The sequence below is a fragment of the Micropterus salmoides genome, unplaced genomic scaffold (genome assembly GCF_014851395.1).
Source record: "Micropterus salmoides isolate LMB-PRFRI ecotype aquatic unplaced genomic scaffold, ASM1485139v1 Ms_hic_scaffold_4, whole genome shotgun sequence".
Taxonomy (NCBI): domain Eukaryota; kingdom Metazoa; phylum Chordata; class Actinopteri; order Centrarchiformes; family Centrarchidae; genus Micropterus; species Micropterus salmoides.
Window position 1 is genome coordinate 27,366,840 of NW_024043372.1, and position 26,612 is coordinate 27,393,451.

Consider the following 26,612-nt stretch of genomic DNA (forward strand, 5'->3'; position numbering starts at 1 on the left):
AAAATCTTGTTGAGACACAAGACACTCTTCCCTATCTTTGAAATGTCAAGCCCACATACCAATGTCAAAATGTAAATGTAAATGAATTGAAAGTTTCACCAGGCAGATAAGAGTCACGACGCACTGTTGATGGACCAGCACTCAAGAGAGGTTTCGTAGCGCTGTCTCTCTCAGAGAGCTTTCGGATGTCTAATCAAATGTTCTGTGCTTTTCTCATCACTATGTCCTTTTGCCAGCAACCCCGTGGTCTTTTCAAAAAATAGAAAAAATAAAAGCCGTTTGTTGGGTGCTTTTAAGAAATTATGACTGGTGTTCCCTCCACCTGAGCACTAATGCGTTGTTGATATTTTGCACCCTGTAAAAGGCACAAGCACAGTGGTAAATGTTTCTTGCTTACAGAGTAAACTTGGGCAGATTTATTAAAAGACTGTAAGGAGCATGGTTGACGATTGTATGATTTTTGGGCAGGGGAAAAACTGCTTTGTGCTCTTAGGGATGGATAGAGGCTAGAAAGAACAAGAGTAGAAAGAGGAGGAAGGACAAGAGTAAAATTACACAGTGCAAGGGAAGTAAAGAAAGCACAGAAAACTATCAGAACACAGATGACAAGCACACTGAAAAACGATCAACAAAGAATGTAGGTTAAGTAAAAAAAAGGTACAGGTAGACACACATACACACTCCCCTCTCACAGCACACCCACAACTCTCCCTCCAGTATTCAGTTGACACTCTTTGGGACTTGACTCCCCCTTCGCCCCTCTCCCCGTCTCTCCCTCCGTCCAGCAGGGCCCATCAGGCAGACGGGGGACCTTATCTAGTTGCTGGCACTCACCTCCTTTAGGCCTCTGAGAAAACCTTTTACATAGCCAAGTTAAATAGAAGGGCCCCTGCACACCGTGCGGCAAGCAGCACACGCTGCAATGCTTGACGGAAGAGACTGATTGGCAGAAGAGTGGAGGATGCTCTATCTTTCTCTGCTCGCCGCAGCAGTTGCTTTTTCTATCGCTTTTTTCCACCCCTCACTTGCTTACAGCTGACCTGCATGCGGATGAGGGAGTGAGAAAGGGGGGGACTGAGAGCGAGAGATAAAGAGGCTATATGGACTGTGCATTAAACAGAAAGTCTATCCTGAGCTGGCGCCCTGAGCTGGCGTCCTTCTCTTCCTTCATTTTCCAATCTAGCACTCCATTCATCCAGGCCTCCTTTCATGCCCCTTTTTCCTTTGCTATGCCTATTTTTCTTCCTTTCACTCTCTCATACCTGTGGCCAAATACAAGTTGGGCTGAAATAAATGGCCTCTTAAAATTGGAATTGTGGCTGACACAGGTCATATACATAAATACCCAAACACAATTTACTTACTTTTTACATAAATTATGATCCAAGCATGTGAAGGCAGCTTTACATTGCTCTGTCAGGGCCATCGCTATTGTGTTAGAACCTGTTAATGCAAAGCAGAGATTTAAAGGGGATGAATAACATTGTCATACCATACCAAGAATGAATATCAGTCTGTGCTTTTTATTCTTCAGATGATCTCAGAGGGCGAAGCGTTTGCAGTTCTTTGTTTTTTTGTACAAAAAACACACACGCACAAACACACACTCATGCATTTGTGCTGTTTGCATGTGTTGATGATCTGAGGCAGAGATTTAAGCCAAAGGTAAGAGCAGCCAGATTAGAAGACGAATCCACTTGTAATTGGTGTGTGATCTTCTTCTGAATCAACATTTTACTCTGGCTTAGCAGCAGCCCCACAGCTAATAACTGTGTGTGTGTGTGTGTGTGTGTGTGTGTGTGTGTGGTTGATTACCTGTATGAAAACACATACAAACACACTCTGGTGCCCAGTTTGCCTAAGGGATGAATGACAATAACAGACTATTGTGTTTGTTTAAAGGCTGTGGATGCTGTTTGAGTCCACTACTGCCTACTGACGATGAAAACAGTCGTGTGTGTGTGTGTGTGTGTGTGTGTGTGTGTGTGTGTGTGTGTATGTTTATTGTGACAGGTTGGTGTGTATGCTGTCGCTTCAGAAGTAATTGTGATAGAGTGGCCAATCGACTGTACAGCTTTGCATTCCCCCTCTTCCACACACAAATACAGGTTCACACACGGAAAGACATCCCAAGAGTGAAACACCCTCCAAACATACCAGTACATCCTCTCCTCTTCTCCCAATCCTCCTCACTCTCTCTCTCTCTCTCTCTCTCGTTTATTTGTCGATGCCTCCCTAATCTCTTCCCAATGTACAGGTGGAGTATATCTGTCTCCCTGTGGCAACATACCCTGTGACTCTGTAAACAAGTCTCAGTTTAAAATTCACCTCTTTTAATCCCCCCCCCCGACTTGGTGACTGCTGTCTCAGAGAAAAAAAAGCCAAAATTAATCCGCCTTCGTCCAAGCGTGGAGCGTGAAACAACCCCTCTCTAAAAAACCTGACATCAGCCCATCTCAATCCACAGCTGCTGGAGGGTGTTCAGACGCGTGTGCATGCAAGGATCATCTGAACACCAGCATTCACGTACAAACACCGATTTAGTCACACACCTGCATGTATGCAAGCTTACACACACACAAACACACGCAGCACACATGCACCGACACTAATCCCTTTCACGAGTCTTTCCAACACCCCCAAAACCTTGCTTTCCCTCATTGAGGGTTATCACCCCCCCCCCCCCCTTTCTGTCTTTCCACATTGGGCTTTTGTCCCCACGGGTGCAAATGACTGGGAAGAGCTCAGAGTGTGTGTGCCAGTGATAATGCTGCCACTTCTCTGGTGTCATGAGAGCTGAGCTGGGGCTGTTGCTTTGGGTCTGTTCTGTCAACAGACACCAAAAAACATGTTGATACACACAAAAACAACACACAGCCTTGCGGTCCCCCAACATTTCAACTGGATAAGCTACCAGTTCAAACACAACACTTCCATTCTCATCAGTTTCCTCATATTCTCTTGCTCTATTAGCAAGACCAGAGACATGATAGTTATATCACTAACTTCTGGTACAACATGTCTCCCATAACCATCAAACTGCCAATTTTGTAAATCTACATGGACAAAAAACCTAGAATTGTTTGACTTTTACTTAGTATGTAAGAGAGAGACAAGCTGCTTTGGGCAGAACGGGAAATGTGAATCTCTCCAGAGCACGAAGTTTGTGTTGGACTTGGGTCATGGCAGAGAGAATATTTTTAGTGACCAAGTTTTACCAAACTAGGCAACAAGGTCCAAAGCACGGATTTCAGGCAATAGGGTCAATTTCACCAATAAAACATTTGTCTCCAATGCATATCATTAAATTACCGGAATTCTATGATTTTATCATTATGGAGAAGTGCTGCATACAATACGGAGAAGAGCATCTGTCACATAGGGTATAATCTATCTATTTATCTATATTTAAATCTATGTCATCTAATTTAATCTATTTTAGACAATGTTTACAATGAAGTTGCAGTTTGTAATTCCAAACCAGATGATGTTATTTTAAGGTTGTAACTGTGTTTGTTTTTTTTACCTTTTCACACACATCAACCAATTCCTTTTTTTTTTTACAATATTCCTTCCTGTAGCTAACTCTCTCTTTGGTAGGGTACAAGCTAGAAAAAGGGTTGGGATGCAGGAACTGGAAAAGAGAATATTCCTCACTGGCTTCCCACCATTAATGTATTCATTTGTTTTATCTTCTTCCGACTGGGAGGCACTGTATCAGCCACTGCCCGACCCTTCCAAACCCTAAAGGCAGAGCCACGGTATGATACACCTATCATCAGTGAGAAGTTCGCTTTACCTTTAAACCATCTGCTTGCTGCTTCCATTCCTGGTGCCCTACTCCCTATGTCCTGCATAATCTGAGACACCCATGGGTCTAAGCCCTTGTGGAGCCTTTTTTATCTTCGCTCAAACACTGGATTTCCCACAAGGCAACTACAGACTTTCAAGTTTCAGCTCCGCTTTCCTCTATTGAGGGTAACCACTGAGCCCTTGACTTTAGGCTAAAGGCTAAGTCGCTAACATGTGGCTAACTTCTTACCACATATTCCCAGGGAGCCAGCCAACACATGAGCTAACTCTCCAACATGAAGTGAGACTTAATCTCTGTTTAATGTTCACGATTCCAGGGCTTGGTTTCCAGCACTTTCAAATTAAGCTATTTATTGGTAATGTTAAATGCTTGGTATATTAATCAGCGATCTGATAAGGGGTCCTTAGGTCTCACAGTGTCATCGATTCCAGAGGTACATAATGCTGAGATCAAGTGTACTTGCTGTCCTTACCCACTGTTGAGGTGTGGTATTGTAGCCTAAACCCCTTTCACACAAGCAGTCTAACCATCTTTGTTCAGGAACATTTTCTGCACATCTGTGGGACATCTGTTCCTCCAGTTTCTCGCCTCAGGTCCTAGTAACTTATCAGGGAAATGCCTTTATGCCGGTGTTGTGAATGAAAGTAGTAACACTGCAGAGACAAGCACATAAAGGGTTAAGTCCATCAGACAAAATACGCATTCACGTATTTGAATCTGCGACTTGGGTACGGTTTTACATTACAAGAGCACCGAAAACAAATCCTCGCTCTGAATGTTTCTGAAAATAATGAGATCTATGAGATACCCCATCTTCACCTTCTGTTGAGTTTTATTGCTGTTGACATCCATAGGTTTTGCATTGCCGCTACAATGTCCCTTGCTCCATCTATTCCAGCACTGCCATGGCATATGTGAAAAGGCGCGAGGCTGAAATGTTCCTGAATGAAGCTGCATTTGTGAGTAGTGAAAATCACTAGCGGTGCCTGAACGGTAATCCCAGTAATTTACTGGGAACTATGTATGAAAAGGGCTCTAGTCCACACATTAGCAATGGAGAGATTTAGCAGCAACAGGAGCCTAATCCTGAGTCCTGTCCTGGAAAATCCAATATAACACAGCTAGGAGACATAACTGGCAGGGATAAAGTCTTACACCTCTGAATGTTTGGCATTTCCACATTGTGAATTATGTGAGAGCCAAAACAAACTCAGATGAGATAAGAAAGGTAAACTGTAGTTGGATACATTTATGAATTTCTCTTCTACTGTATGTTGTCTCTAGCCTGGTTCCAGGTCTCTGAATTGCTGCCCACATTTCTGAATTCAAGAATTTAAATAGGTGTCTTGCTAATTCTCTGTTCCCCAGTTGGAGAAGCAATCTCGCCACTCCAAACTTTGTAGGCATAATCAAGAATGAGGCCATCTTTCTGCACCAAAGCCAGAAAAATTACCACAAAAATGTGAAAGAGATCAACACTGTTATATAACTTGTTGTTAAGTCCACTTACAGAAATAACAACTCTTAAAATGGCATATTTCTTCAATCAACTGCAAGAGTTTCCGTGATAATTGAAACTGACTAGCGGATACTTCAACACTACTGATTGTGCTAGGGCAAAATACCCTCTCCTCCTTCAGAAGACTTATGACTTATATTTTACTGTCTTTTAATGAGCAGGAAAGAAAAGGATAGAGGGGCAGATTATTACATTGTGGTGAATACTTGCAGATAGGATTAAGGAAAAAATATGCCTTTGACATTACTTGAGTCTTTTCCAGCACCAGACATTCAGATCAGGAGAGGCATGTCTGCGGATCAGCGTCAAAAATGAGATATGAAAATGACTAGGGGGCCCTGAAGGAGTAGAGGGCTAGGGATTGTGGAGGAGGTTTGTGTTTGATCCCATCTCGTTCCCTACTCAGTCACTTCAATTATCTTCCTCTCCTATCTTCCCATCTATTGGGAATATAGGGAATAATTAAGTAAAAGCGTGAGCACTGCTGTTATTGGTTTAAAATTGTGATTACTGCGCAGTGAATGTGTATGAGAGGTTGGTGAGAGAGATTTGGTTTGTGTTTGGGGCTTTCTAGACAAACTGTATTTCATATGTTTTGACGCAAAGCCTGTAATGTGATAATTTATCTTACAGAGCAAATTATTTTAAACATACTCTCAATACTGTGGCTGGAAAATACACACCTTTTTTTATTTAAACTTCTTAAACTCTTGACACGTCAGTGTATCACCTTGTGTGCAGCTCTGACATGATGCCGAGTAGTTTACACTCTGACCACTGATTACTCCAGTAGAGGTGTGCTGTATGTGACCTTGCCCTCTAGGCATGGGCTCCATCTGTGAAGTAATTGCTGTTTAAATGCCACTGTTTTTCGCATGAAATAAAACATTATGAAGTACCAGCAGGCCATCAGCATTGAGATTTGTAAGCAGCGCTGTAAAATTCAAAGGTCACTAATTTAACGAATGTGACATTTCCGATGCTTTATGCATTTTGCTTATCATCGTTGGCTTATTAGAGATTGAATTGAAGCTAAAAAAAATTGTTGTTACTGTGGTAATAGTATGTAGATAATGCAAGCTGTTAAGCTCTAATTCATGGGACTTGATTTGAGGACTTTAACATAGTTTGTCTTCTTTTTTATGTTTTGAAAATTGGAGCCAGAGAACAAGGTGCCTCATCATTAAAGGCAGCATATGCCTGAGCAGCCCACTTTATATTCAAACTAGAAAGTGAAGTAGAACTTCTGCAGAGCTGTAACATATGCCTGAATCGATTCTCACCTTTCTTTCCCTCTCTGCCTCTTTGCCTCCAGAACCTTGACAACTACAAGCAGACGGCTGAACAGTACAACGAGGCAGCTACAAAAGCTGAGGCTCACATACGGTAAATACATTTTCTGTGGAATGGACCATTCAGTATACTCATCGCATTGTTGGTACTTAACTGCGTCAGTGCTGTTATTTTTTTATGAGCCTATCATCGGCTAAGGCATGTTACTGAATACACTAAAGTAAATAGAGTTTTTCTCTATGTAAGCCCTACATATCTTGGCAAAATCTAAGACTTTGGGCCTCATTCACAAACTGTAATATTCTATAATAATATCTTAGCTGAATTTGATTGTACTCTGCAAACAAATTTAGAACTGCCTCAGACCATGCGTACACACAAATGATGAAGGCACAGCTATCTTAATAAATGTAAACACACACCTTTTAATTTTTTTACTAATGCATTGGCCAAATGTATTTAATAAGCATGAAATTGTGCCTCAGAGAATGTCCCAGTCCTAGCTTAAAGTGGAGTAAATGAAAATGTCCACATTGAAATGTAACAGTTTTGGTTTTCATTGTTTTCATTGACGTGGCCTATGATGTGTAATATACCGGTAACGTGCCTTTTCTGGCCACCACATTTTGGCCACACTATTGTTTCACTTTCTTCGGTTGTGAAATTCTTTTGCTTTTTTTAATTGAGGGGACATGCTTCTCTCTTACTACAACTTCCTATGTAAAACACCTCTAGGTAAATGTATTTGGAGGAGTGGCAGAATGCTGATTGCAAATTGTGCGCACCTGTCAATTGTCTGATTCTGATTCACTAACATAGACATGGTGGTAAGAACAAAATTGTCGGATGCGCACGTGTCATGACTCACATAATTTTGCCTGCACACTTATTTTGTGCGCAATAGAAGAACATTTCTCCGCACATAGTGAAGCAGGCCCGTTGTATGCCAAGTAAGAAAAAAACCCCAGCTCAGTGGATAACAAAAAGAAACCAGCTCTGACTAGCAGGATGTCCACAGAGTTGTCAGAAAGCAGATGCGGGCAGAGACCTGCGTGTGAAGGCTGTTTGCAATGTTAGCATATTGTTAATATGTAGCTGCCTGACAGTCAAAACATTGTTTTCCACACATACAGTGATGAGGCCAGGTGATAATTTACTATTATCACTTCTCGTTTCCCATATAAAAGTGTTGTGACAAAGTTCTCATATTAACATATCAGTGCTCACCATTTTCCTCTCGAAATGAATGATAAGTTAAATCCTGCTGACGTCTATCACAGCATGAGAGTTTAAATACTTACTTACTTATATACTCACCCAGTGCTGTTTGGTGTTCTCTCCAAGTATATTAACTACGTGCACCAATCTAGTTTCACCTATCTTAACACATGTTTTTTTCATTCATTCTGAGAAAATGAAGCTATGATTGCCTAACAGATGAAGTACTCCCCGTGTTTCTGTTTAAGTCTACTGCTTTCTTTTTCTTGCTTTATTTGATAAGGGAAGATTGTTAAATATATGATATAAATATATCATTGTCATTGTTTTTATTCCACTGTGTTCTTCCCAGTGCACAGAGAGACAACTTGAATTGTGTAAAGCTGCTTTACGGGTTTGGACTATGCATTCTCGTCTGTGAATGGGCGCTAGATTTTTATGTATATATTTGTACAATAATGGATACATTCTTGTGGCAAATTGGGACTCTTGCCACTCTGTCCAGTGCGTATTATAATAGAGCCCCATTCTGCTGGTAGGAAAACAGAAAGATCAGGATTTCACAAGAAGCTGAGATGCTCCTCTGGGATGGAGTTCAGACCTCACCTGTTGTCTAAAAGCATGTCAGCTTCATTCAACACTGAACCACTGCCATACTGGCAGTGCCAGAGTGTGTGGGCCTTGCCAATTTACGCCCCACTATAACACCTATTCTCACCCCATTTTGGAAGGGGAGAGAGCCAAAGAGCTCTGTGAATCCAATTTAGTCAGAAAGCCGTTTGTATTCCCTTTTCCCGCATGCATGACAATGATTATCACAAAACCGATGAAAGATGGCTAATTAATTCAGATCTTTTATTTTTAACTGTGATTCTCACATGCTCACTCCTCACCTTTTGGTTTTCATTAACACATAAAGCCTTTGCTTTTCTGCCCTTGTGCTTATGTCTTACTATGCACCTTTAAAACCTGAACTACTCTTAAACACCACCAAGACAAAACCGGTAAAAGTCATAATGTTGGAGCCACCTATTTTCCCTCTGCTGCCAGCAGTGTTAAAGGTATCCAAGCCTCATGAGATCCACCTAGTACACAACAAACAAAACAGTCATCATGTAATATTGGTTTGAGTAATAAGTTTTGCATTGATATTTTAGTAGCAGTGTCTGAAATGATTAATCCTGATTGATGAAACACCTTTTTCTTCCTCCTCTTAACTTAAGTTGATTAGTCTGAGACCTTTCCATTGAATAATGAAGGTACATTTGTGGGTCAAGTAATGAAAGGGTTTGTTGATGTGATAGGCGTAATTGAATTCTAAGCAACTTCCCTACAATATCACTAGCATCAATATCACTGTCATTTCCTAACAAGGTGGGAAATGATAAAAAGTCACAGTTTACAGTGTTGCAGTTTGTTACTTTGCATGACTAGGCTTTGTGAGTTTAGGTGCTGTACCCTGAAAAGACAACCTTCAAATCTATAAGGACTTCAGTGGCATGGCATCCCCCTCTCTGTTATTTAAACTGTCATACAAAGGAAAAATATAAAAAGGTAGCTGTCCTAGAAGCAAATGTATGAAGGTTATTATTAAGTCAGTAGTGCAGTAGCACACAGTCTAGTGCATTCCTTGGAAACAGCAGGGAGAAAAAGTAGATGCTTGGTCTTTTTTTGCTATCTTTGCACTGTATGATGGGCAGTGACCTCATCCACGACACTGCCATTTTCATGCACCTGGTCCATTGAATTTAACAGCATACAATTCAAGTCCAAAATTTTGTCCAAATGATTACATTAGTAAGGATTCGCTATTGTCCATAGCTGCATGGAAGAGGTTAGAAGATCAATTCAGCACGAGTTTTCCGAAAGAAGAGCATTTTGTCCCGCCACAATGTGTTGCTCGTTATTTTTAAGTGCGTGTGCTCACACACACACACACACACACACTCGTGCACACAAACTTTCGCTCCCCCTCTTCCCTTTTCTATCTCTGCCACACATACAGGCACATTTTGTATTCAGGCAGCCATGTGCTCGTCATGTTCTGTCAGCATTTGGGCAACGTTTCATTGTGCCGTGGTCACGCTGTCATTTCACACTACACTGACCACCCAGTAATTATTCTATTTACCCACTGCTGAAGAGAGGGGGAGCAGTGGGGTGGGGGGGCTGCAGCACAGTCCAACACATCATGTAGCTACAGTATGTCTTTTTCTTCTGTCTTTGTATCTGTCTCTGTCTCCAGTTCAGAATCACTCTTATATTTTTTAATTTTCTTAATTCTGAAATCATTTATCTATTTATCTCACCCTCTTGTTATTTCTCTGCCCATGGTTATAACCTTGCCTCCCTATATTTGCTGTCCTTGAAACTTTTGTCTTTGTGGGGTTTTTTTTGAGGGTGTGAAAAAAGAAGAAGAGATGGTGTGAGCCTAAGCTTAAAGTCAGGTTAAAAGAAAAATATTATAATAGTAAATAGTTTGAGTGCAAAAAGCTGCCTCACACACCTGAGGAGGGTACTTTGTTGATAGGAGGGCAACAGGACGGAAGCCCCCTGGGATATTGCCTCTCTTTTCCTATGTTGGACAGGTCACACTCTCTAAAATATTGTCCCCAAGTAGGGACATAGTTAGTGGTAAAATGTTATCTAGTGCCATTTTCTACTTGCCTTGCCCAACTACATGGGGCATTTTAGAGAAGTTCATCCATTAGCCTTGCCTTGGGGTATCAGACTACCATATTCCCCCAAAATACTTCACCTAAGAGACCCACAACATTTCAGCTGAGCTTACCTTAAGATCTAAGAATCCATTAATCCTCTTAAAAAAAAAACCTGTTTCCCCTCAAAGTGTTAGCAAAGACAGAACCTAAGTGAACCTCAGGTGGATGTCTGTGTGAGGATTCACCATGAAGTAACTGCTGACAGTTTGTAGTTAAAAGCCTGCTTTCGTGTGGGTTTGTTATGTCTACTTTATTCTGTATATGTGTCTATTCTAGTGTGTATGTGGGTAGCGTGTCCAATTAGTGAAAAAGACAGGTAGCTAACAGTAAGGATCTCTGTGCCCCACAGTAGTAGACTGCTAGTCATTAAGTGTGACAAGACCTGTCTGATCTGTGGTCCAACAGAGATTTACCATTAAGACAGAAGGCTGCAGTCACTTACACACTCTGCCTCTGTGTACATCTCTTTGACTGCCTCTATGCAGTATATATTAAGAAACACCTACACACACACAGGACAGACAGGTCAGATTTGGTCTGTGCAGCTACAGTAGACAGGAGAGAAAACTACATTCCATCGACAACGGCAGCACTGGCAAATATGTCACCACTGCTGCATTAAACCTTTATTATGTTTATGTGAAAAGTCATTTATATAAGAATTAGATTACGTCTGTTTTCCATTACAGTAAAAGTAAAAATACAAGACTTGACTGGAACTGGTTTAAGCGTTAGCTGTCTTCACAGGTCCACGTGATTCTTGGTAACCGAGGTCCGACCCAAGACAGAGTGTGCGGTGTAGCGAAAATGATGTCCCATTACTCTTTTTGACCTTTGCTGCTTGCTAATTGGTGGCCCATCATACTGCTGCTGCCAGTGTTTGTGTTCTCTGTTTGAGTCCGTCCGGGTCAACCACATTTTGAATTGGGTCCATTTAGTCCTTGGGTCTATTTGGTTTGGGTCGTGAAGACATCTTTTGGTGTTTTGCCTCTTTTTATTTGACAGTCACAGCATGCAGAGACAGGAATCTGTCAGCCATCACTCTGACACGAGAAACAGGCCCAAACGTAGACATGTATGAGGAGGTATGATTAACGTGATTTATTAAAAATAATAATAATAGGTGAAGTAATAATAAGGTGAAACTTACAGGTGTGGTGAAGTTGGCAGTCCAAAAATGTTAAAACAGTAATCCAAACAGTTAAACAGGTGAGAGTCCATATATCCAAACAATAGGGTGTAATCCACATAACACTGAGAGACACGTGGGACTAAGCAGGAAACGAGACATCTGAGGAAACACAGGTTGAGACGCTGGTATGTACTATGGTATGAGCAATGGCCCGCAAAGAGTGACAGACAGACAACCTCTTAAATACACACAGGTGGACTAAAGACGACGAGACGCAGGTGAAAAAACTTAGAAGATCAACACTGACAGGAAGAAAAACAAGACAACAACACCAGGGGGAGAACGACTTCAAAATAAAACAGGAAACAATGAACGAACGAATCATGACAAGGAGAAAACATATGACAGAGAATAGGGGAAAAATGCAGAGACAGGGAGTGAGTAAACACATGGCGATGGATAAATAAAACCAAAAATACGATATAGCAAAACCATAACAGAAAAACAGCAATCAAACTGGCATATCACCTGTAAAGACAGCTAATGGAAACATAAGTATTTAACAATTTCATGTAGCGATTTACATATTGGCACAAAGGACAAGGGCAACAGGGCTACCTAACGCTCATTTTGCCAAGCAGTGTAACAGGCATCATGTTGTATATAATACAGTGGTCCTCTATGAGAGCCAAAGTAAGAGATTAATGTGACAACTGTGTGTTTTATTGTGCAAAAATAATGTGTTCCGATGTTGTATTTCTCTTTGTGCTCTATGGATTTGAAAGCTACACAGTTGTTTCAAAAGAAAAGTGAAGTTTAAAGAAAAGGACCTCACAAATTAAATGACAAAACTGGAATTGAAATTGTTGACGATAAAAAAAGGGCTAGCGATGGAAGCTGATAGCAGCGAAATGCCCCAAAGAGCATGTCTCACCCCACGTCACCCACACCCACGAGTGAGTCGTCCAACCGCAAGGTCTCCTGATTGAAAAGTTATCAGCGATGAGATGTCACACACAAACACACGTGCACATGTGCCCCTTATCTTGTTCCTGCATGTCACCTGTTTTAATGAAACACTCTCCTTATCCCCTCCCATCTCTCTCTCCCTATACTCCCACAAAGTGAGTTTGGTGGGGATCAATCAGCCAGGCTAACAGAGTGCGAATTGTTCTCCTACATTCCTATCTCCCTTCAGCACTTCAGCTGTCAGCGTATGAAGATACGGGCGGAGTTCTGTCTGTCTGCAGTCCATGGCTTTTAGTTGTTTTTGATTGCTATTCCCATTTGAGACAGAGACTTTTGGTGGAGTTGAGATTAAACTTAGCTAAGTTCCTGGGCGTTTTCATATTGTCACATGTGAGTTTAGGATTTAAGTGTGCTGCATTGCTTAGCAAAGGTAGGATAAGTGATTATTATGACTACCAGAATAATCTTAGCTTCTGAGACCTTCACCGGCTTTATGAACTAAATCTGTAGTTCTGAGTTTATGTGATTCTCAAAGTAAGATTTCTGCCAGTTGAAATGTAATGTTGTGAATGTTATCCTTGTGGCACTATCATAAAAGCCTCACAAAGCCTCTAACAATACAAGATGCATGCTCTGTCATTCCTTTTGATCTCACCCCAGCCATGACACCTTTGATCCTCTCTTCTCTTCCCCTCCACTCAGCGTAATATTAAAAACCAAAACTACAATGCCATGGCTGCTGCTTTAAATGAACCCAAATCCTTGTCATCATATATTAATAACCGCTCACACACAAACACCAACACCAACTTAGACACAGAGAGAATAATAAAATGCTACGCCTTTACGATCTTCCCCTTTTCTTCATATTTCTTTATTCCCCAATGTCACGCTTTGCAGTGGCGCAGAACTCGCGTTCTCTTCATAAAAACCACACACTGCCAAGGTGAGACAAAAAATAATGAGAAACTTTAACGATTTGAGCCTAATCTTTCTTCCCCAACTCCGCACGTATTTATGCAAAACGTCACAGGCAGAAAGCAATTGGAGTGTTGTTTTGCTTCTTCTCCCTGCGAAAGTTAGCTATCAAACTAGCTGGGGCGGCTAATGTTTTTCTAATAAGAGCTCACCTCTAATTTCAGTCAAACGAGGCAGTTGGTGCAGATTAGCAGAGGCAATTTTCTGCTTCAGATTCCATTATTAAAACACTCCTGCTATCAGAAAGTTTCTCTTGTTGAATTGAGAAAAGTTTTTTTTTCCTTGAGCTTGGATTAATACCTTGAGGCTATTGTTGCTGTTATCTCTTTATTCTTAGGGAGTAATTCGGCATGTCGGCCAGCTGTCAGAGTGCGAAGTCAAACATCAACCACTCGTATAATTTTAATCATGCGATTGAAACTCTTGGCAACAGATTTTAAACTGACCAGCACAACAACACCATCTTTATTTTCTGTGCAACAATACAGATTCTCTGTTTTCAAGAGCTGACCATGACAAACCCTCTCCTTTCAATATAATGTGGGCATGATGTCCCTTTTAATACTAATGAGCCATTCAGCCCTATATCCTATATCCTGAAACATAAGGCTATTACATATTGTAATAATAACTCAAGATGAGTGTATCCAGCTTGCTTTAACATGATTAAAACTCATATTAACATCAGCCAGTGAATTATACTGACCCTGATAGGACCTTATCAGTGTCCAAAGTAATGACTGTTGGCCAAACATTACGCAAAGAGCACTAATATTCAGTCTGAACACTGAGTGGCGTGGCACCACGCAATGTGGCAGAGGTAAAGTGCAGGTTTTGATTGTTGCCATGGGTTACTGTTTGTCCATGCAAGCTGCAGGGGTGATTTGTCATTTAATACATCACTGTCACGTTCTGTCTCTCTCACAGGTTGCATTCACTTCTGTTTTCATGAATATTCTCTCCGCCAGTGATTTATTTAATCCTGTTTCTCCACCCTCCACTGCACACGCAAGCACACACACACACACACACACACACACACACACACACACACACACACACACACACACACACACACACACACACACAAACACTACACAATACACATACCAGTGCAGAGACATTTTTCCCACAGTCTTGCATGTGCATAGTTTTATCTCATGTGGACACACACACGTGCAGTGCATTTACAAAGCACAGTTCTCACATTCATGCACACAAATGTATTGTGTGTATTGGTCGGTGAAGGCAGGGTCTACTGAGCTCATTCATATGTGAAGGATGTATGATTCTGTAATTGCTTTGAAGGATGGCAAGAGGGCAGTTCTGTGTGTGTGCGTGTGTGTGTTCGCGCACATGCATGATTGCGTATGTGAATGTCAGGTGGTCAGCTTCCCAAAATAAATAGGCATGTCCCATCATGTTAAATGAAGTCATGCGTCTCCTTATCAAATTGAACACTAATTCTATCTCTTCCCCTCTCTGTTGCTTGCATTTTTTCCCTTTTTTTAACAGTACGGTGTTGTATACAGGCTGAAAAATGACTGCGGGATAATATCAGGAAGTTCATTTCGAACACTTAATTTAATAAATGTGTGCAAGAGGTCTTGCCTAGTGTCACACAGAGATGAGGTCCTATTCTAGGGCCCTATGAAATTCATTTAAATTTTTTCCAATTTAATAATCAATTTAAGCACATTTTGTCATCAGAAAGAGTGCATAATCATGTGGTGGATAATTACAATTTCAACAATTCAATAAGAAACTGTTAAAAAATGTAATCAATATTAATGAATTTGAGGTATCATGCAAATGTGCATATTGAAATATTCAAAAGTATATGCAATAATTTATGGGGACGATTCACAATAAATGTATTGCAACAGTAGGATATTAAAATACAATAATACTATTTAATAGAGGACAGTGAATGCATTGTTTCAATACATGTGCCGTGAATTGTCCTCTATTAAATAGGTTATTACTTGACAACTGACGATCTTCTGCAGGCCAGCCTCCATATGCTAGACAAGGTAATAAGGTCTGACGCTACTTCTTGTTAATTTCATGGGAACTGATATGATAGAGAGCCCAAGAACAACTTAATGGACCTTGAGTTGGTATTGTTTTGTCGTCACTATTCTGTTCTTTTCTGTTCTAATCTATTCTGTTCTGTTGTCTTGTGTTTTTATTCTATTCTGTTTTTATTCTGTTCTCTAGCTGGTGGACTGAGTGTGCTGAGGTTGTACAGGATGCAGTGCTGTGAATAATAAGTCTTGTCTTTGTGTGTGTGTGTGTGTGTGTGTGTGTGTGTGTGTGTGTATGTACATATCCATATCCCAATCCTTCCTGTTACGAGTTCTGTCACAACAGCAGGTAAATTACTACAAGCAACAGAGCACTCAAGGATTACCCTCATGTAGGATTAGCATTCGCTACCTGTACGTATGTGTGTGTGTGTGTGTGTGTGTGTGTGTGTGTGTGTGTGTGTGTGTGTGTGTGTGTGTGTGTGTTTGTGGGTGTGGATATGATTGTGTGCTTTTGTCTACACACATGTACTGTATGTGTGACTAAGATAAAAAGGAAAGGGAAAGTTTGACTTTGACTCCTAAGCTGCTTTGTCAATGCATAATTCATCTCTCTCTACTGGCTGCACCTTGAAGCCTTTGAAACTATCTTAGCTGCTCCAACTGCAACGAAAACAAACCATAAACAAGCTCAAGTGTTAGTATTTTATTTTGCTTTTCATAAGATTTAATGACACAAAACAGACATTGTTAGTGTTACTGTGGTTTCAGCTAAGCCTAGCTTCAAGGACTTAGCAACATTTAGTCACTTGTGACTACTTTTTTTTTTTATATGCGCAAACCTGATTTTGAAATTTCTGTTTGGCAATCACATTGGAAATTAATGACAAAGACTGACATTCTATCAGTTTATCAATGTTAGAGACTGAAACTATGGGTATATACTGTAGCTGCACTTAAACTATGTTATCTTGAGATAGCAGATAGTGAGACAGCTTTACAGTGCTTTGTCTAAACATTGCAGGAATTTTAAATTTTTTTACAACCTCGGTCAGGGCTTAGCTTCAGGGCTGTTTACAACCACTTGTGTTCCATGACCTATTGTACTTCTTCTAGTAAGGCCATGTCTTATTTCAGCTCGAAGTTTGTGAGTAAAAAGTTATTATAATCGATACGAATTATGCGAACTACGACATAAAAACAAATTATGTTCTGCAATGTTCTCATTTTATTTTAGTAAATAGGTTACTTATGTCACTTTAAGTTAAGAAAAAGAGTCCAATAGCATTAATCTGATATGATGAAACATACAAATTTGATTCTTGCTCTTTACTGAATTCCTTGCACTGTTTTTCTTTAGCTTTTTCACTTCTGTTATTTCACAATCAAATGCAAGAGGAAATAGAGCTAAATATCTGACATTAAATCAACAGTGGAGAATGCTTATCAATGAGTCATTTTTGGTTGATGTTTGTGTCAGTACTGAGCAATTGATGCAGCACTACTGCCAGTAACACCTGGTACAAGACAAACCCTGTTTTAGCCTAACAGGAAAGGCTCTGTTAAAATGGACAATCCAATGAGCCGTCAAAAATGTACAACATTATAATTGTGGCCGACAGATTTGAGAACATACTGGAGATATTCTCAGCTGGCAGTGCTGTGTCATAATCTCGCTGACCCTCCTCTCTGCCCTCTATTTCTAACTAGACCTCGGCAGACTGCGCCTCTGTGCACGGAGCTGCAGGCCAAGGTGTTACAGTGCTACACAGAAAATCCACAGCAGACCCTGCACTGCTCTAGTCTCGCCAAACAGTACATGACCTGTGTCCAGCAAGCCAAGAAGGTAGGAAAACTGTTTGTTTTTTTTGATAGGATATTTGTGTGAAGGTTTGTTTGTGTGTATCAGTCTGTTATAATACAGTACTGTGCAAACGTTTTAGGCAGGTGTGGAAAAAATGCTATAAAGTTAACACAATTCAAAGTGAGTGAACAGAAGAAAAATCTAAATCAAATTAATATTTGGTCTGAACACCATCGATTCTTCTAGGTACATTTGTACAAAGTCAGGGATTTTGTAGGTGTATGATTAAACAGTTATAAACAGGTGCTAATGATCACCAATTCAATTTTTAGGATAAAACACTCAGCTAACAAGGTGACTAAAGGTGACTACTGCTAAACACAGTTTACACAAGGTAGTTATACAACATCAGCAAGGTCTCTCCCGGGTAGACATTTCAAGGCAAACAGGGATTTCCAGATGTGCTGTCCAAGCTCTTTAGAAGAATCAGAAAGAAACGTGCAACATCGTAGATGCAGTGGTGAGCCAAAGAAACTTAATACAGCAGATGAAAGACATGCTTACTTCCCTTTGCAATCACATCAGCTCAGAGCTGCAGAAAACAGTGGGACCCTGGTACACCCATCTACTGTCTCGAGAGGTCTGGTTGCAGCCAGGAAGCCATACCTCCGACATGGAAACAAGGCCAAGCAAATCAATTAAGTACGGAAACACAGGACCCGGGGTGCAGAAAAATGCTCTGGACTGATGAGTCAAATTTTTTGGCTGCAGCAGAAGGCAGTTTGTTCGCCGAAGGGAAGAATGAGTGTCTGCAGGCAACAGTGAAGCATGAGGAAGTTTGGGACTGCATTTATGCAAACAAAGTTGAGGATTTTGTCATAATGAATGTTCTCCTCATTGCTGAGAAGTACAAGCAGATGCTTATCTATCATGCAGTACCATCAGGGAGGCATCTGATTGGCTTCAAATTTATTCTGCAGCATGACACCACCAATGATTTGATTTAGATTTCTCTTCTGTTCACTCACTTTGGATTTTGTTAATTGATCATTATAATCTATTAACATTTGTATTTATGAAAGCATTCTTACTTTACAGCATTTTGTCCAGTACTGTATATTCTGTACTTTCAAGCAATTTCCTACTCCCATTGTTATTTAGTTTTTGCCGTTATCGCTCATTCCCTTTCAGTAACACACTTGGCCAGAGCACTTGGAGTAGCTCCCTTTTCCTTTAAAGATAGACAGAAGGATAGCAGTTAATTAGTCAGACCTGGAAGGAGCTCAACAGTGACACTGACAGTGGAACAAAAAGGTGAAGAAGAATAATCCTTTTATTCCTTATACCAAATCAGTTAACTTCTGAGGATTGTGATCTGCATGTTGGTTACTTTGACACTTCAGATAGGAAGCAAAATCAATGAGACGTGCTTATTGGGCGGAATTATAAGTCACAAGGCGTGCACTGTGTTTTGGAACTTTCTGATAGGAAGATTACACCGTTATTAGTGTATTAAAATCAGTTTTGGCATTCAGCTCTTTGAAATGCATTCTGCTCTCTGCTGATGCTTTCGCAAATAGTGTTCAGACCCTACGCTTATCTACAAAGTGCTTATTTTACCCAATTTCTCCATCAAAAAACAATAATGAACAGGGCAATTTGCACATTATTATCGTGACAAAACGCACTGATATGGCTCCAAAGTAGATAAAAGGCACAAAACAACAATTGGTGAGTTTGGCAGTTTAAACGGTCGATAAAAGCAAGGCAAAGGCTCACAATAAAAGCAATCAGTCTTTTTAAACTGGTTCAAAAGATCCATTTGCCAGTGGGATGGGAATCTTTGGGGAAAAATAGTGTAGATGTGTTTGTACGTAAGTCGGTTTGGTGGTGGTGGTGGGCGGTTGTGACCATGTGTTGTATAAACTCGGATTGTGAGACTATAAGTAAAGGCAAGCTGTTTTTCTCTTTTTTGATGCACGTGTTTAATTCAGATTCAATCAGGCATAGCCTGGACAGAGTGAGTGTGAATTAGAGTCAGAGAAAGAAAGAGAGAGAGATAACACAGAAGAGACACAAAGAGAGAGTTAAAAGGCAAATGAATAAAAATTAAAGCTTCAGTCTGTATCAAACATATCAACACCACGCCCATCCAACCTAAGTGAATGTCGTATGGGCTGAAAACCAGAACAGACTTAGACCCTACACTGTCCTCTAAAGATAAATGAGAAGTTCTTTAAGGGTAATTTCGGTATTTTTAAACCTGAAATACATTTTCATATATTTTGGGGTCGAAATGACTAGTAGGTACAAAAGTTTTTGGAATCCTTTCAGTAGATGGCTTCAGCCGGCGAACCTGCTGCAGTGGCTGCAATGTATCCCTTTGGGACAATTGCGCCCGTCAAAATTACGACCACAAAAAGTTCTTCTTTTTGCCATCTAAAGGCTCAGACTGTCACAGGTGTCTGACACCATGTGACACCCTTTGTTTTTAACCAGAAACGGCAGTCTCGTGTGTCAGAGTTGGGGAGAGGAGTTTGTTGTGTTGGAGTAATGTTAGGAAATAAAGTCTTTTGAGCAGTTCCTTTACATACACAACAAACTCTTCTCTCCAACTCTTGACTCACGTTTCCACCACCACATTCCTGCAACTCAAAATTCATAAAATCCTAAGAATTGTTGGCTTTTTAAAATCAGAAGTGGTTGCTTTTCCAAAAAACTCTTGGTCCCAAACATTTTATCTCTCACATCTTCTCTGTCTAACCTTTCTTTATTGGGATAATCTAACAGATTAAATCTTGCTTCTTAAGAATGACCTGCGCTACTCTTTTGAAGACAGTTGGATTTTCAGGTTGACCTTTAAGACTTCTGAGTGCTCTATCTCAAGCTCTTACTTAAAAAGGCATATAAATTTTCCTAGGTTTAAGATAAATGTCCTATTAAACTACCTACATCCGATATTCTTTATTATATGCTTTGCTTCTTTACTTCTCTCTTATCCACCCGTCGTGTGTATTATCTGCTCATCCTTGGATCATTCCTGCTGCTGTCACTGTTGATCCAGCTCTTCTCTTCTAGATCCCATCCACCATGCGTCCCTCTTCCTATATTAAATCCTCTCTTGCTGCCCTTCACTGCACACTTTGTCACATTAACCAGTGTATTAGCTCTGATCAGCACCGCTAGCCATAACAGAGCTCTGTTAGGTCTTAGTGTCTTTTGCTAACATGTGAGGTGCTATCCCTCTGATGTTCATTTGTTCACACAGTCACATAGCTTGGTCTCAGACCCACTGCTGGCTGCCACAAATTGTTCTGGAAAGGCCCTATTAGGAGCTGTAGACATTTCAGACAAATTCCTACAGGCAACAAATTTCTACAGATAGTCAACTTTAGCAAGCTGTTCTATTATTATGATGTAGTTTTAGAGCCGTCACCTCTCTCCCAATGGTTCTGTCAGGCATTATTTAAAAACCTCTTGCTGCTGTAGTTATTTGCATCTATATTACTCTAAGCTTCCATGCTTCACTTCGAGCTCCAGCGGCATTGGTTGGACAGGGTCACATACAGCGCAAAAAGAGTCTGCAGACGGGGTCAGTGAATGTAGGTGGGAATGAAGAAGCTACAGAGATACGAAAGATGGAGACAAAAGAGTACTGATCTAGTCCAGATTTTTTCTGACTGTGATGCACAGGAGAGTTGACCTTACACTTAAAAACCTGTGTGACATACATGTAAAACATATTCTATCATACAAGTGGGGGGGGAAAATAACTTTTCGAAACTACAACAGTCACATTTGTTGAGTTTAATATGTAGTAATGCTGGGTCAAAATGTAAATACTCAAATAGGAATACGTCGGAATGATACTCAAATGACTGAGAGTGGGTCAAAAAGAGAGAGGAGCGGGCAGAGCTGCCACTGGAGGCTCCCGATCAGTCAGCCTTAATGAAAAGAAACGAGTGGGCAGTCCCAAGACCCCTCTGGACACGCAGGCAGCTGTCCAGTCTGCCTGTCTATAAATGGATCTGACAGAGCTAGCAGCTTGGCAGAGCAGAACACTTGGACGAGAGTTTTACTAGGAAAACTTTCAGTATTGCTGCAGGTGGTTAAGGGTCAACGGGGAGCAATATGCACTACAGATTTAGTCATGAGAGAAAGAGCACTGGATCATATTTCATTATGAAATATAATATTCTGTAGACCCCGGAGGAAGCATTTTGTTAGGGTTGAGACTGTTAATGGAGGTTTTTTACCTTTCTCTGAAAGAGGTGCCTCAGCGCGTGAGCTCATCTGTAATATGTACATTTTTGAAAAAGCTGATTTAATGCATTCCGACAATATTTGAAAAACAAACATCAGAAAAGAAACAATTTAACAACCATTTCATTTCATTTATTTATTTCTTTGCTCAGGACCATAATCATATGGCATGGAGCGCAAGCGACAAAATGACAAGATGAAGGCATACTGCTTGGTAAAGAAAAAACAGCAAATATTGCTTAAACAAATGAAGAACATTCTTCAAAAAGACACCCAGTTTGCCAATGACTTTTGGCTTGTCTGATTGCAGCAACAAAATTAAATTATACATAGATGGGTACCCTACATAATACTTTGACAGATACGTTTCCCTGAAATTTATTATGCTTACAAAATAATATTCTCGTCTCTTAGACGGTTGTCATTACAAAGGTTGCAAATCTGGGTTTTCATGCAACAGATCTTTTTCCAGCTTGAATGCATGTTTAAATTCTATGTACATATCACATGATGTCATGATGCTATGGTGACGCATATACACCAGCATTATACAGGTTCAGCAGATACATTACTCGGTTGATTTTAGTATCTTTACCTTCTACCAGCTTCCCCCAATAACGAATAATTTTCTTTTTAACTGCGACACAAAGTGGGTATCCTCCCAGTTCCCCGTACACCATATGCACCAATCTTTTTTTTTTTTTTATGTTGGATAAGAACAAAACTTTTTAAATTCCATTACATTAACACTGGGCTGACACACATGCACTTTGTAATTTTTTAAAAGACTATTTCTCTGCTGCACTGAAGGACAAGGCAATGCACTCTGGGAAAGAGGGCAGGTATGTTTAAAATAACAAGCAAAATAAACTGGCTATTCGTGGGCAGATAAAATAGCTTGTGAGTTAGAAAAGACACAACACAATGTGTGGATACAGTAATTTTTCAGCTTTGTGCGACAATAACACGACTGCTCAATAGACAGCAAAGCTTCTAGCCTTGCTGAAAACCTCCTGACAGCTTAAAAGCTCTGTTCTTTTGTTATCTGTATGTGCTCATAAGGATTTTCTAAAGCAGATGCATTCTTCCCTGTGATTAAAGGGAAAATGCTGTATTTTCCCCCCACAAAATTAATCTTTGTCTGAAGTTGATACCTTATGGTTCATGCTTTTATTAAATATAGTTATCTTTCTCTCTTTTGTCCCATTCTGTATATGAAGCTTGATGCCTATCGAATATCATCTGTCTATTTTCCTCATTGTCCTGTGGTGTTTTCTGTATTCTGCAGTCTTGTTCAATTGTGTATCATGAAGTCATGTGTATACGTGAATCTCACCACCAGGCCCATACTGTCTTGGCCAGGATCGGTTCTATCACTTCCGCCCAGCTACCGCTGGCTTGTATGACTTTCCAAGAGTTTATTCATGTAGGCCCTACTGTATATATCTTACTCTTTGTCCGCCTGTCTGTTTGTCAATCAATCAGCCAATGAAACCAGCGGCCTGCTTATCTGTCTTTTCTCTGCCAGTGTCTTGATCTGAACATCACTAGAGTATCTATCTCACTTTTTCTGTCTCCCGCTTGAAGTCCATCCAACTCACTATCTACAGTGGCGCAGCCTTCCTTATATGTCACTCAAAAGTTCTTTTATGTTTTATGATTCATGCATGCACACACATTTTTCACACACGCTGCCCTCTGCCATCCATTAAAGACAGTTGCCTCAGGATATGGCCTTGCACCTCCGCTCTGCTATCACTCCCCCGTCCCTCTCCTGTCAGTGTCTCTAGTTGGGCCATTGTCATGCATATAGGACCTTATGTGTGTGACTGGTGTGTGTGTGTAAGTGGTGTGTGCGTGTGTGTGTGTTAGGGATGCAGGGTAAATGTCAGCTCACCAAGGCCCTGCGTTACCATGAAGCTTTGTGGGTTTTGTCTCTTTTAGGTGTGACGTTAGACAGTATCTCTATATATTGTCACAAAATGGTCTTTGTCATTGGAAGTTTTTATACTCCATGTGTGTTTGTGCGCCTGCAGTCGTGTTTGTGTGAGTGTAAGCCCTTGAGAGAGTTGCCAGTCCACCCTTTACCTCTCATCATCTATTCTCTCTTTCAACCTCCTCCTCTGTGAAACAAAAGACATCCGTCCTCAAAGTCACATTCAAGAACAAACGTTTCATAAACCACCACTTACTGTAAGTGTCACCCCTCCTTCACAATACTTCAAGGCAGTAGCCATTTGCAGAATGCTAGTGCTAGCGTTGTGCCATTTAATACCATTAGCAGGGGCCAGCGGCATTGGCGCAACACTTGCCAGTGTATCCCACATACTTAACCCACTTGAACCAGTCGGTCTCCTGAACGCAGTATTTGTCTACCCTGATGTGTGAGTGTGTGAGTGTGAGCACGGGCTGTCCTCTGAGATGCTTGGTTAAGTGCCACTCTGATTGTGCCTTGATTACCAAGGCTTATGGAGCATTGCAGAAACAAAAAAGGATGTGGAAAAGGTGCATTTGTACATGTGTATAGTGGTGCTATTTTTAAAGGTAATCAGACATATGTTTATTCTCAATTATAGTCTTTGAACAGTTTGAAATTGGCATGAGTTTTCAACAGTTAAAACATATACTTGGAGCCCTTGTGGGGGGCTGATAATATGCAAATTGGTTGGGAAAAATAGAACCACCTAACAGTATATTGCAGCCCAGTGCATTACCTTTAACTACAACCTCAGAAATGACAAGTGAATTCAACAGTGCTTTAACGTTGACACCCTGACTCTAGAAACTGACAGTGACTGAGATACCTTTTTAATTAAAGTTAATAAGTCAGAAATAGAGAGAATGATTGATAGAGTTGTATGTTAAAGGCAAGGTAGGCAAGTTGTTTCTAAAACACTTTTTGTCAGATTTGTTGAAACTGTCTTTATATACCAATACATATTTAAAAGTTAGGTGCTCTGAAAAAGAGATTTAAAAAATGGAGTGTCTGTAGACCTCATAGGGCTGCAATAAAAACAGACACTCGTACTGTTCGGACCAAATAGCACTCAACCGCGCTACCATGGCTACCTGCCTACAAGTGCGCACACAGTCACTCAGACCCGTCGCGAAGCTAGGAGAGGTCAGACCGGAGTCAATGTCGGCGTAGCTTTTCAACGATGCAGACAACTGAGGGACCCCAAGGGGCTGAAAAGTGACACCATGCTTTATGTCTGCTGACAGGTAACGTAATCTGGCCTTTTCGTTTTGATGGTAATTTGTTACTTTCATGAAGTATGTATTGCTAGCCAGCAAAGTTACCTACTTAGCATATAGGTGACGGTAGCTACAACAGTGAAGGTGTACGCTGGTGTAATGAGCCAGAAACGATTATTATCAGTATCAGCAGCTGAGTTGTAAATCAGCAGCGCTGCTGTCTTGGAAAGTTAGCCTCTAAACTTAAACTCTAGGTGTAGAAGTGTGTCGAAGAGATATTTTTATAACTAGCCTTACCCTCTGTCTAAGCTGTGTTTATATGTTCACTGAGTAACAGTATGAGGAATACAGATAGATTATTGTTTTGATTGCATTTTATGTAAAAATGCTAACTATTGTATAAGAGAAGAATGTCAGGTATTGCAGACTTATTACTAAGCTGATACTCGTTTCTGTATTACTAGGTACAGCAAGGTGTACAACAAAAATTCCAGGAACTGGAGCTTGTACTCATTGAAGGTAGAGAGTTGGTTGTGTCCTGCTACTGAGGAGATGCCTCGAAGCAGAACCAGGAGACACGATGATCACCGTCAACATGGGGTTCTGGCACTTGTCCCTGCCCCAACTGTATTGCTAGGTATGGCAAGGTGGACAACTAAAAGTAATCTTGTTGGTTTAGAAATGTGGTAATCATGTTATACGATGCTATATCTTTCACCCTGTATATACTTAATTTTAATAATGATGAGATGATGTTTATAAGTTATCTATTTCTGATATAGGTTGTAGTTTTAGTCATAAGAATAATAATAATAATAATAATAAACAAGCGTTATACCACATTTGGCTGTCATTATTGGAGACATAAGACATAAATGTAGTTGCTCGATTGTTTACGCTGCAAGTGTAAAGAAAAGACATTTATCATTTAAACATTTTTATTTAAAAAAATAATGAAAATATTATTCAGAACAGGGAAAATCTACCCTCCTGGAAATAAAATAAAAACTATGTACATGTATTCATCTACACAGTGGATGAAATTATTTGTATAGCACTGTGTCAGTTGGTGACATTACATCTTACACCCTGCTAGGGATAAAACCTCTTTATTGTCCTAGTGGATCAGAAGAACAGTCACATGTCTTCCAAACAAAGCAACTCAGTATCACAACTCTGTGACCAAGTGCTCCACATTACCACAACTGTCTGTTACTCTGTCCTGGGCCTGGAAGGTCAGCCGTGTGCGGTGCATGGAAACACAGTAGTCTGGATGTTGTCCACAGTCCTCAGATTCTGGCCTGTAAATGAATATATAGTTGTTAGAATCTCAAATTGGAAAGATTGGTGTAATTAGACAGAACAGTCTTCAACATGATTAGATATTTCTATTGAACAGGGCTTCATTGTTCTCTAACAGGACTTCAGGTCCACATTGCACACCAGGTCAACAGACATAACACAGGTGAGCCAGTGGTTGAAGCAGAGCTGTAGTCAGTGGTGGTATAATCAGTAAACAATAATAATAAAGTATTAACAATAGTGATGGATTGCATTTATATAGCACTTTATTTTTGACACCCAAAGGGCTTAGGGGGAAACTTGACTCAAACACCAGATAAACTTTGAGACAAGTACACTGGGAGATAATATACTGATATTATATATGCATACCTGTTC

The 26,612-nt window shown here is 40.4% G+C and overlaps 1 protein-coding gene and 1 long non-coding RNA gene across 5 annotated transcripts in view; one reads left to right on the plus strand and one right to left on the minus strand.

Moving 5' to 3' along the window:
• chchd6b (coiled-coil-helix-coiled-coil-helix domain containing 6b) overlaps positions 1–26,612 on the plus strand; it is a 63,970-nt gene that overhangs the window by 24,714 nt on the left and 12,644 nt on the right. Inside the window, exons 6-8 of one of the 4 annotated variants that reach the window (XM_038695512.1) lie at positions 6,649–6,719; positions 17,381–17,516; positions 18,666–19,023. In XM_038695512.1, the coding sequence (XP_038551440.1) occupies positions 6,649–6,719; positions 17,381–17,516; positions 18,666–18,668 (210 nt within the window). In that variant the 3' untranslated portion in view covers positions 18,669–19,023. Of the gene's footprint in view, positions 1–6,648; positions 6,720–17,380; positions 17,517–18,665; positions 19,024–26,612 lie in introns of those variants that run through there. The other 3 variants (XM_038695514.1, XM_038695511.1, XM_038695513.1) reach the window with 3 other exon arrangements.
• On the minus strand, positions 11,137–11,914 carry LOC119885469. The gene is made up of 2 exons (XR_005441345.1): positions 11,715–11,914; positions 11,137–11,607 (listed from the first exon to the last, which is right to left on the minus strand). It is a non-coding gene; the product is annotated as an uncharacterized LOC119885469 (long non-coding RNA).